The 12,141-nt window shown below is 53.5% G+C and overlaps 2 protein-coding genes across 4 annotated transcripts in view; one reads left to right on the plus strand and one right to left on the minus strand.

The window, feature by feature from the left end:
• MRPL21 (mitochondrial ribosomal protein L21) overlaps window positions 1-4,671 on the minus strand; it is a 78,171-nt gene extending 73,500 nt beyond the window's left edge. For both annotated transcript variants that reach the window (XM_075325332.1, XM_075325331.1), the window contains exon 1: window positions 4,503-4,671. In XM_075325332.1, the coding sequence (XP_075181447.1) occupies window positions 4,503-4,575 (73 nt within the window). In that variant the 5' untranslated portion in view covers window positions 4,576-4,671. The remainder of the gene's footprint in view (window positions 1-4,502) is intronic.
• IGHMBP2 (immunoglobulin mu DNA binding protein 2) overlaps window positions 4,335-12,141 on the plus strand; it is a 112,956-nt gene continuing 105,149 nt past the window's right edge. The window contains exons 1-2 of one of the 2 annotated variants that reach the window (XM_075325328.1): window positions 4,335-4,849; window positions 5,963-6,132. In XM_075325328.1, the coding sequence (XP_075181443.1) occupies window positions 4,746-4,849; window positions 5,963-6,132 (274 nt within the window). In that variant the 5' untranslated portion in view covers window positions 4,335-4,745. The remainder of the gene's footprint in view (window positions 4,850-5,962; window positions 6,133-12,141) is intronic. The other variant, XM_075325327.1, reaches the window with a different exon arrangement.

Here is a 12,141-nt window from a genome sequence, read left to right on the forward strand (position 1 = left end):
CTCGCCTTCTGCGCCCTGCCTTCTGCGCCCTCCCACACCTCGCCTTCTGCGCCCTGCCTTCTGCGCCCTCCACACCTCGCCTTCTGCGCCCTGCCTTCTGCGCCCTCCACACCTCGCCTTCTGCGCCCTGCCTTCTGCGCCCTCCACACCTCGCCTTCTGCGCCCTGCCTTCTGCGCCCTCCACACCTCGCCTTCTGCGCCCTGCCTTCTGCGCCCTCCACACCTCGCCTTCTGCGCCCTGCCTTCTGCGCCCTCCACACCTCGCCTTCTGCGCCCTGCCTTCTGCGCCCTCCACACCTCGCCTTCTGCGCCCTGCCTTCTGCGCCCTCCACACCTCGCCTTCTGCGCCCTGCCTTCTGCGCCCTCCACACCTCGCCTTCTGCGCCCTGCCTTCTGCGCCCTCCACACCTCGCCTTCTGCGCCCTGCCTTCTGCGCCCTCCACACCTCGCCTTCTGCGCCCTGCCTTCTGCGCCCTCCACACCTCGCCTTCTGCGCCCTGCCTTCTGCGCCCTCCACACCTCGCCTTCTGCGCCCTGCCTTCTGCGCCCTCCACACCTCGCCTTCTGCGCCCTGCCTTCTGCGCCCTCCACACCTCGCCTTCTGCGCCCTGCCTTCTGCGCCCTCCACACCTCGCCTTCTGCGCCCTGCCTTCTGCGCCCTCCACACCTCGCCTTCTGCGCCCTGCCTTCTGCGCCCTCCACACCTCGCCTTCTGCGCCCTGCCTTCTGCGCCCTCCACACCTCGCCTTCTGCGCCCTGCCTTCTGCGCCCCTCCACACCTCGCCTTCTGCGCCCTGCCTTCTGCGCCCTCCACACCTCGCCTTCTGCGCCCTGCCTTCTGCGCCCTCCACACCTCGCCTTCTGCGCCCTGCCTTCTGCGCCCTCCACACCTCGCCTTCTGCGCCCTGCCTTCTGCGCCCTCCACACCTCGCCTTCTGCGCCCTGCCTTCTGCGCCCTCCACACCTCGCCTTCTGCGCCCTGCCTTCTGCGCCCTCCACACCTCGCCTTCTGCGCCCTGCCTTCTGCGCCCTCCACACCCCCTCGCCTTCTGCGCCCTGCCTTCTGCGCCCTCCACACCTCGCCTTCTGCGCCCTGCCTTCTGCGCCCTCCACACCTCGCCTTCTGCGCCCTGCCTTCTGCGCCCTCCACACCTCGCCTTCTGCGCCCTGCCTTCTGCGCCCTCCACACCTCGCCTTCTGCGCCCTGCCTTCTGCGCCCTCCACACCTCGCCTTCTGCGCCCTGCCTTCTGCGCCCTCCACACCTCGCCTTCTGCGCCCTGCCTTCTGCGCCCTCCACACCTCGCCTTCTGCGCCCTGCCTTCTGCGCCCTCCACACCTCGCCTTCTGCGCCCTGCCTTCTGCGCCCTCCACACCTCGCCTTCTGCGCCCTGCCTTCTGCGCCCTCCACACCTCGCCTTCTGCGCCCTGCCTTCTGCGCCCTCCACACCTCGCCTTCTGCGCCCTGCCTTCTGCGCCCTCCACACCTCGCCTTCTGCGCCCTGCCTTCTGCGCCCTCCACACCTCGCCTTCTGCGCCCTGCCTTCTGCGCCCTCCACACCTCGCCTTCTGCGCCCTGCCTTCTGCGCCCTCCACACCTCGCCTTCTGCGCCCTGCCTTCTGCGCCCTCCACACCTCGCCTTCTGCGCCCTGCCTTCTGCGCCCTCCACACCTCGCCTTCTGCGCCCTGCCTTCTGCGCCCTCCACACCTCGCCTTCTGCGCCCTGCCTTCTGCGCCCTCCACACCTCGCCTTCTGCGCCCTGCCTTCTGCGCCCTCCACACCTCGCCTTCTGCGCCCTGCCTTCTGCGCCCTCCACACCTCGCCTTCTGCGCCCTGCCTTCTGCGCCCTCCACACCTCGCCTTCTGCGCCCTGCCTTCTGCGCCCTCCACACCTCGCCTTCTGCGCCCTGCCTTCTGCGCCCTCCACACCTCGCCTTCTGCGCCCTGCCTTCTGCGCCCTCCACACCTCGCCTTCTGCGCCCTGCCTTCTGCGCCCTCCACACCTCGCCTTCTGCGCCCTGCCTTCTGCGCCCTCCACACCTCGCCTTCTGCGCCCTGCCTTCTGCGCCCTCCACACCTCGCCTTCTGCGCCCTGCCTTCTGCGCCCTCCACACCTCGCCTTCTGCGCCCTGCCTTCTGCGCCCTCCACACCTCGCCTTCTGCGCCCTGCCTTCTGCGCCCTCCACACCTCGCCTTCTGCGCCCTGCCTTCTGCGCCCTCCACACCTCGCCTTCTGCGCCCTGCCTTCTGCGCCCTCCACACCTCGCCTTCTGCGCCCTGCCTTCTGCGCCCTCCACACCTCGCCTTCTGCGCCCTGCCTTCTGCGCCCTCCACACCTCGCCTTCTGCGCCCTGCCTTCTGCGCCCTCCACACCTCGCCTTCTGCGCCCTGCCTTCTGCGCCCTCCACACCTCGCCTTCTGCGCCCTGCCTTCTGCGCCCTCCACACCTCGCCTTCTGCGCCCTGCCTTCTGCGCCCTCCACACCTCGCCTTCTGCGCCCTGCCTTCTGCGCCCTCCACACCTCGCCTTCTGCGCCCTGCCTTCTGCGCCCTCCACACCTCGCCTTCTGCGCCCTGCCTTCTGCGCCCTCCACACCTCGCCTTCTGCGCCCTGCCTTCTGCGCCCTCCACACCTCGCCTTCTGCGCCCTGCCTTCTGCGCCCTCCACACCTCGCCTTCTGCGCCCTGCCTTCTGCGCCCTCCACACCTCGCCTTCTGCGCCCTGCCTTCTGCGCCCTCCACACCTCGCCTTCTGCGCCCTGCCTTCTGCGCCCTCCACACCTCGCCTTCTGCGCCCTCCACACCTCGCCTTCTGCGCCCTGCCTTCTGCGCCCTCCACACCTCGCCTTCTGCGCCCTGCCTTCTGCGCCCTCCACACCTCGCCTTCTGCGCCCTGCCTTCTGCGCCCTCCACACCTCGCCTTCTGCGCCCTGCCTTCTGCGCCCTCCACACCTCGCCTTCTGCGCCCTGCCTTCTGCGCCCTCCACACCTCGCCTTCTGCGCCCTGCCTTCTGCGCCCTCCACACCTCGCCTTGTATGCCCTGCCTTCTGCGCCCTCCACACCTCGCCTTCTGCGCCCTGCCTTCTGCGCCCTCCACACCTCGCCTTCTATGCCCTGCCTTCTGTGCCCTCCACACCTCGCCTTCTGCGCCCTGCCTTCTGCGCCCTCCACACCTCGCCTTCTGCGCCCTGCCTTCTGCGCCCTCCACACCTCGCCTTCTGCGCCCTGCCTTCTGCGCCCTCCACACCTCGCCTTCTGCGCCCTGCCTTCTGCGCCCTCCACACCTCGCCTTCTGCGCCCTGCCTTCTGCGCCCTCCACACCTCGCCTTCTGCGCCCTGCCTTCTGCGCCCTCCACACCTCGCCTTCTGCGCCCTGCCTTCTGCGCCCTCCACACCTCGCCTTCTGCGCCCTGCCTTCTGCGCCCTCCACACCTCGCCTTCTGCGCCCTGCCTTCTGCGCCCTCCACACCTCGCCTTCTGCGCCCTGCCTTCTGCGCCCTCCACACCTCGCCTTCTGCGCCCTGCCTTCTGCGCCCTCCACACCTCGCCTTCTGCGCCCTGCCTTCTGTGCCCTCCACACCTCGCCTTCTGCGCCCTGCCTTCTGTGCCCTCCACACCTCGCCTTGTATGCCCTGCCTTCTGTGCCCTCCACACCTCGCCTTCTGCGCCCTGCCTTCTGTGCCCTCCACACCTCGCCTTCTGCGCCCTGCCTTCTGTGCCCTCCACACCTCGCCTTCTGCGCCCTGCCTTCTGTGCCCTCCACACCTCGCCTTGTATGCCCTGCCTTCTGTGCCCTCCACACCTCGCCTTCTGCGCCCTCCATTCTGTGCCCTCCACACCTCGCCTTCTGCGCCCTCCATTCTGTGCCCCCCCTCTTTGTGCCCCCAACACCTCGCCTTCTGCGCCCTTGTCTCAGGGTGCTCCTGAGCAGTGGTCTCAGGAGTCAGATCCCCAATCTACTTGCAATTAGAACATACTAACATATATATATATATATATATATATATATATATATATATATATATATATATATATAAAACAGCCATTGCTTAGTGACTTTTTACAGGTGTAGGGGAACCTCTTTGCGGTCTTGGGTGCTAGCACACTCATTGAGCTCGTTTATAGATGGCGCCTGCCCTCCATCTGGGGACCAGAGCTGCAATGTCTCACATCATGTCCACATACCAAGGTGGCGCTGACAACCTGGGGAACCAGCGCACGCCCCCGAGTCCAGACTGCCCCCATTACACAGTGTCCATATCCATACACTCGCACAGCATGCTGGGGATTGTAGTCCCAGACCACAGCTGCTATGTGCTGATCCAGGACATAAGATAAACAAGTAATCGAGGACTGACGCTTTGTGACATCTTGGCAGCAAACTGGGACAGGCAAAAGGCAGCCCCCGCCCAGCACCCACAGTGTGTAACCTGGCTGAGGCTTCTGTGAATGTCAGCCGTCTGTCACCTTCCATGACCGCTCCCTGCTCCACAAGCCCTTACCTGCAGCAGAAGCCCGGACACCGCTCCCGGCCAGTATACTCCTCACCAGCCGCCCGCAGCAGGCGGCAGCCATCACGTGTCACCTTCCGTACACCTCTACAATCACCGATTCCGTACACTGGCAACGCGTGAGCTCTGCAAATGTCCCCACCCGGAAAACCATAACTGCACGCTTAGTTCCGCTTAGACAGGAAGTGCGGGGAGTGAGAACAGGAACACCAGACAGAGTGACAGCTGATACACATGTCTGTCCTTCCTGAGAATACAATTCTTGTCATGGAGGAGTTTGTTAAAAATCAGCTGGAGCTTTTGCAAGAGGAAAGAGAGGCGGACATAGAAGAGACCAGGTACAGAGCATTATGATCTGCGTTGTTTTACCTTTATTGTTGCTACGGGTGTTGCAGTCTGTTGCTACGGGTGTTGCAGTCTGTTGCTACGCGTGTTGCAGTCTGTTGCTACGCGTGTTGCAGTCTGTTGCTACGCGTTTTGCAGTCTGTTGCTACGCGTGTTGCAGTCTGTTGCTACGCGTGTTGCAGTCTGTTGCTACGCGTGTTGCAGTCTGTTGCTACGCGTGTTGCAGTCTGTTGCTACGCGTGTTGCAGTCTGTTGCTACGCGTGTTGCAGTCTGTTGCTACGCGTGTTGCAGTCTGTTGCTACGCGTGTTGCAGTCTGTTGCTACGCGTGTTGCAGTCTGTTGCGACGCGTGTTGCAGTCTGTTGCGACGCGTGTTGCAGTCTGTTGCGACGCGTGTTGCAGTCTGTTGCTACGCGTGTTGCAGTCTGTTGCTACGCGTGTTGCAGTCTGTTGTTACGCGTGTTGCAGTCTGTTGCTACGCGTGTTGCAGTCTGTTGCTACGCGTGTTGCAGTCTGTTGCTTCGTGTGTTGCAGTCTGTTGCTTCGTGTGTTGCAGTCTGTTGCTTCGTGTGTTGCAGTCTGTTGCTACGCATGTTGCAGTCTGTTGCTAGACTTGTTGAAGCTTGTTCCTACGGATGTTGCAGCCTGTTGCTTGTTATTGCAGTTTGCTGCCATGGATATTGCAGTCTGTTGCTACAGATATTGTAGTCTGTTGTTACGGATATTGCAGTCTGTTGTTACGGATGTTGCAGTCTATTATGGATGTTGCAGTTTGTTGCTTCGAATGTTGCAGTTTGTTGCTATGGATGTTGCAGTGTGTTGCTAGGGATATTGCACTTTGTTACTATGGATGTTGCAGTTTGTTGCTATGGATGTTGCAGTGTGTTGCTAGGGATATTGCACTTTGTTGCTATGAATGTTGCAGTTTGTTGCTATGGATGTTGCAGTTTGTTGCTATGGATGTTGCAGTGTGTTGCTAGGGTTATTGCACTTTGCTACTATGGATGTTGCAGTATTTTGATTTTGTAGTTTGTTCCTTTGCATGTTGCTGTCTGTTGATATGGCTCGTGCAGTTTGTTCCTATGGATGCTGTCTTCCCTTTACAGGGCCTGGCAGGAGACCGTCTCCTTAAAAGAATTACAGAGGAAAGGAGTGTGCTTACTAAAGCTTCAGGTAGCGAATCAAAGCACGGGGCTGTATGGCCGTCTCCTCGTCACCTTTACACCAAGGAAGTATGGCGCCGAGGCTGTGCTACCTTCTCACCGCTTTGGCTCAGGTACCATTTGTACAGCACTTTTATCTTGCGTATTTCAGATGTGCATTATTCTAAAAAATAGACATTTCGTCATGTTATACTGAATCAGGACGACCGGTCACATCTGCACAATGGGGGGATACATTTACCAGATTCTGGTTTATTTTTGTTTTGTTTTTTAATTACTTTCTTTATTCTGATTCCATCAATTCACAGTTCTGAAGGCATCCGACAACCAGCAGCTTTGGGGCGCTCTCACACCTGTGTATGCAAAATCCGTCCCATTCTCATCCGGAAAAGTTGGATGAGTGAAATCCATAAGAAATGCTTTTTATTCTACAGTTAATCTCTTTTTTTCCTCACATTGCACTCGTCCGAGCTATACGCTGGTGTGAGCGAGCCTTTATGGTGATATAAGTAGCGTACACTGCGGCCTGTCAAAATGTAGGACCCCACAGAGGCGTATCTAGGGGTTCAGCTAAGGAGGTCAAAGCATCTGAGTGGGTCTCTAAGCAGGTAACATAGTAACAACTACGTTAGCACAGCCTAATCATAGGTATAAGGGACGCAGATGATATTGAAAATCACTATACAAAGATTAACACTAATATTGCCGCCATATGGTGACCATATAATACCAGTCCAGCAGAACACAGATTACTGTACAGTTATATAAAGAGAGAGAGAGAGAGAGAGAGAGAGAGAGAGATATCAGTCCAAAAGCGTTATAGTCAGGATCCAGCTGGACGGAGCTCAAAAACGCTACATGTTGCGTTTTTGAAACATGTTAAAATAACGCAAAAGGACGGATCCGGCGTCTAACGGACGCAAACGCAGGTGGACGCGAGTCCATTGAAAATGCATTACCATGAAAACGGATTTGCACAGGATCCGTACTTCCGTTACAAAAACGTTTTCGACGGATGTTAAAAAGACGTAGTGTGAAACCAGCCTTACATTGTAATAATTAGAGTTCAGCACGTACCTAACTATTTGTACTCACTATACTCAGAACGAGTACTGTCTAATACTCATGTATTCATTCCGAACAGTGTGTGCAATGCAAGTCAATGGGGAATACTCGCAAAGTAAAGAGTACCCAATGCCATACTATTCGTCCGAGTAGCAAATAGTGCGGAATTTGGGTTACTCGTTACATTGCGAGTATTCCTCATTGACTTGCATTGCACCTGCTACAAGAGGCTGCTGATAAGTCTTTGGTAGTGGTGAGCGGACCCGGATCCGCACGGTTCGAGAGCCCGATCCGAGTCCGACCAGTATCCGGGATCCAGGGTGCACGATCCGGATCCGTTTTTTTTTTTTTTTTCTTTCACTCTCTCACTCTCTCATCCCGGGTCCGACTCCCCATTGATTTACATGGACGCGGATTCCGGATCGGATCCGGACTTCTGTGGCAACCCAATCCGAATCCGCCGGACCCGGATTATAACAGATCCGCTCAACTCTAGTCTTTGGCTTTGTGATTTTTTTTTTTTTGTTTCTATGGAAATGAATGTTACATCACATGAAAGCCTTATGTGTCTAATAAGTGTTTGCAAAATTTTGTGCTTGTTGCTTATGGCAACAGTGTTCTACTAACGCGGGAAAACAAAATGGCGGAGTCTGATGCGATATTCACAGCAACTGATGTCCATGAGTCTCATTGCTGTGTTGTAGACCACGGGTCTGAACCAATCTGCGGGCTATGGAATGGAAAGCGGTAGTGCAGGGAAATCATGTCTCCCAGCTCTACTGTAGAGTTTAACTATATCCCTCTGCACGCCAATACACTAGTGCTAGCTTTGTGTGGGCTCCTGTGATGACGGGGCCAAGGACAACAGCCCCCCTCTGCCCCCCCCCCCCCATTTTTTTCCTGCACTTCTTGCCTGAGCTATAACTTTTTTTTATTTTTCTGTCCACATAGACTTAGGAGGGCTCGTTTTTTTGCGGGATGAGTTGTACCTTTTGAATGCACCATTCAGTTTCTCATTTTAGTGTACTGGAAAATGGGAAAAAATTCCAAGTGAGGAGAAATTGTGAAAAAACCCACAATTCTGACATATGGCAATATGTTTTTTTTAATCAGATATTACATCCAATTAGAAATGTAGTATAGTTCTTCTGACTTCCCGTCTTTTCCATGTGGCCCAGACCAACATGACAACTTTTTCCAGCAACGACTTGTCCGCAGAGATTACAACAAAGACACATCTGAATTTTCACATTTCTAGCTCCATCTATTCCCAACCTAAAAAACCCTCCTCATCCTGCTGATAGCCCAATACTGAGCCGGTGCTGCTGTATGTGTCTCTATTACTGATCCTTTAGTACACCACATAATGTCCACCACTGTGCCTCTTACATTGTAATAATTAGATTTCAGCGAGTACCTAACTATTTGTACTCGCTATACTCATAATGAGTACTGTCTAATACTCGTGTATTCATCACTGCAAGTCAATGGAGAATACTCGCAAAGCAACAAGTAACCCAAATGCTGCACTATTTGTGCGAGTAGCAACTAGTACGGTACGCTGGTTACTCGTTACTTTGCGAGTTTTTCCCCATTGACTTGCATTGAATACTCTAATCCAGGGGTCTCAAACACGCGGGCCGCATGCGGCCCCTCAGGGTAGTTCGTGCTTCCCCCAGGCCCGTGCCCCTGGTCACTATCGTGGCAGGTGCAGGGGCCGCAGCCACTGTCTGCACTTTATGTCAGATGAATGTGTTGCAGACGCTGCACTCTCGCGCCGGCAATACAATCATCTGACATAAATCACTGACAGTGACACTGCAGCTGCCGCGATAGTGAACAGGGGCATGGGCCTGGGGGCCGCACGAAGCAGAGATGATGCAGTGGAGGGAGCGTGGGACAGGTGAGAAGAATGGTTTGTGTGTTTCTGTGTGTGTGGGGGTGTGTATGTGAAGGATGGCACATTAACCCCTTAGCGACCTATAACGTACTGGGTACGTTATGGCTCCCTGGTACTTAAGGACCCACGATGTACCCAGTACGTCATGGCGAAATTGCAGCCCCAGTGGCTACGATCGTTGCAAATACCTTAGATTTGGGGAGGAGGGGACCTCAGGAGGGGTGGTGTCTCCTCCCCAAACCTACGGAGGCTGTGATTGGCTGAGCGGCGTTTGTCAGCCAATCACAGCCACTAATGTTTCAGCCATTGAAAATCGCTGAAACATTGAAATACAGCCAAGATCAGGGCAGCTGTAGCCCTGATCATTGGTTGGAGCGGGGTGACCTGTGTTTCACCTGCCCCCAGCTCTGATTGGAGAGACCGGCCTTGTGACCGATCTCTCCAATCACTGTGGATCTGGGCCGCAGACCCCTCCCCTCAGCTTCACTCCGGCATCTGTGGAAGGTGAGGGGAGCTGCTGACCCATTACTACAGGATGGGGACAAACTGCGCACATTACTATGAGATGGGGATAAGGCTGGGGACATTACTATAGGATGGGGACATTACAAGGATGGGCACAATACTATTGGATGGGGACATTATTACTATAGTATGGGGACATTACTATAGGATAGTGACTAGGATGGGCACATGACTATAGAATGGGGACAAGGCTGGGGACATTACTACAGGATGGGGACAAGGTGAGCACATGACTATAGAATGGGGACAAGGCTGGGGACATTACTACAGGATGGGGACAAGGTGGGCACATGACTATAGGATGGGGACAAGGTGGGCACATGACTATAGGATGGGGACATTACTACAAGGGACAAGGATGGGAAACATTACTATAGAATAGGGATAATGCTGGGGATATTACTATAGGGTGGGGACAAGGTTGGCACATTAGTAAAGGATGGGCACATTACTATAGAATGGGCACAGTACTAAAGAATGGGCACAGTACTATAGAATGGGGACAGTACTATAGAATGGGCACAGTACTAAAGAATGGGGACAGTACTATAGAATGGGCACAGTACTATAGAATGGGGACAGTACTATAGAATGGGCACAGTACTATAGAATGGGGACAGTACTATAGAATGGGGGCAGTACTATAGAATGGGGGCAGTACTATAGAATGGGCACAGTACTATAGAATGGGGACAGTACTATAGAATGGGCACAGTACTATAGAATGGGGACAGTACTATAGAATGGGGGCAGTACTATAGAATGGGCACAGTACTATAGAATGGGGACAGTACTATAGAATGGGCACAGTACTATAGAATGGGGACAGTACTATAGAATGGGGGCAGTACTATAGGATGGGGACAAGGATGAACACATTACTATAACATGGGGACAAGGATGGGGAACATTACTTTAGGATGGGGACAAGGATGAGCACATTACTGTGGGATGGGGACTAGGATGGGGTACAATACTACAAGGGGACAAGGATGAGCACATTACTGTGGGATGGGGACTAGGATGGGGTACAATACTACAAGGGGACAAGGATGGGCACATTACTGTGGGATGGGGACTAGGATGGGGTACAATACTACAAGGGGACAAGGATGGGCACATTACTGTGGGATGGGGACTAGGATGGGGTACAATACTACAAGGGGACAAGGATGGGCACGTTACAACAATATGGGGAACATTACTAAAAGATGTTGGTCAAAATTTCTATATAGTGTTAATTGTAAGACTATTAGTTACAAGAAAGGAATAAAATGTAAAAAAAAAAATGTTTATATTTAAACAAAGAATGTGCACGTTTGCTATAATAAACAAGTGAAAATGTTCAAAATCAGTGATCCAAAGGTGTGTAAAAAACAATAAAATATATATATTATATATGGTACCAATTAAAATGTCACTTTGTCCTGCTAAGAATGCGGCCCCCCAAATTATTTTTTTTCCTCTGTGCGGCCCATATACCCAGCCGAGTTTGAGACCCCTGCTCTAATCGGAATGAATTTGCGAGTATTAGACAGTATTCATTATAAGTATAGTGAGTGCGAATAGTTAGGTACTCGCTCAACTCTAGTTATGACCCTTTGATACAATGTAAAGTAGTAAATGTTCAGCTTTGCATAACAGTGTAAATATAGCGTGCCCTCTAAATAACTCAACACACAGCCATTAATGTCAAAACCACTGGCAACAAAAGTGAGTACACCCCTAAGTGAGAATGGACAAATTGTGCCCAAAGTGTGAATAAACAATTAAAAAAAAAGTTGAATGGGGTCTTTGGTAATTTAATACACAGCAAGATAATGCACGCAGCTGGGGGCTGCAGCCTGTAGCAATCTGTTTCATATACACTGAATATCAATATACAGGGATCATACACCATTTTGTCCAATTATTTATTTATTTTTACACTCCACAACCAATCACAGATGCCGGCACACCAACAGTCTGCCAGCAACCAATCATATACACTGTTGCAGAGGGTGGGCAGGGGAAGCAGTGAATATTCATCAGATTTAACGAGCAGACCTGGAAGCAGCATGACAGCCGCTTGAAAGATTCAATAAGTAGAACTGTCCTGCCCTAATCCCTATTTTGTTTCCTTTTAACTTCTTTTTATTTTTATCCGAAAACCAAACCCGAATAGTAACACTCTTTCCTGAGAAGTCTGGGTTCGGGGTCCATGAATGGGCACTGGGTGTCCGGTACAGACCCTGAACTTTACAGTTCGGGTTTGCCCATCACTATTCATTTATTTATTTCACACATTGTGTCCCACATAAGGTCATAAAAGACCTTTGGGGGCATTTCAACACCTTATATGTATAATTCCCCCTGTAACCGTTCCTGCTCTACCCCTACACCCAGCAATTTTGTGATCATTTAGTCTGGAAGAGGGAGCGCTGTCAGTGCTGCCTATACTGTATACACAACACTTATTCAGCTCTGTGTATACATTGAGCAGGAAGGCAGACATGATAAGAAACCATGTCTGACTTCTCAGTGAGGAGATTGGCTTTGTCTGAGTTCTGGCTCCTGGCTCCAGCAGCAGTATGACCTTGTGCAGCTGGTTACTTTGCATTGACATTTTAGAACTTTAATACAAAGTAACATG

Source organism: Anomaloglossus baeobatrachus, chromosome 10 (genome assembly GCF_048569485.1).
Source record: "Anomaloglossus baeobatrachus isolate aAnoBae1 chromosome 10, aAnoBae1.hap1, whole genome shotgun sequence".
NCBI lineage: Eukaryota > Metazoa > Chordata > Amphibia > Anura > Aromobatidae > Anomaloglossus > Anomaloglossus baeobatrachus.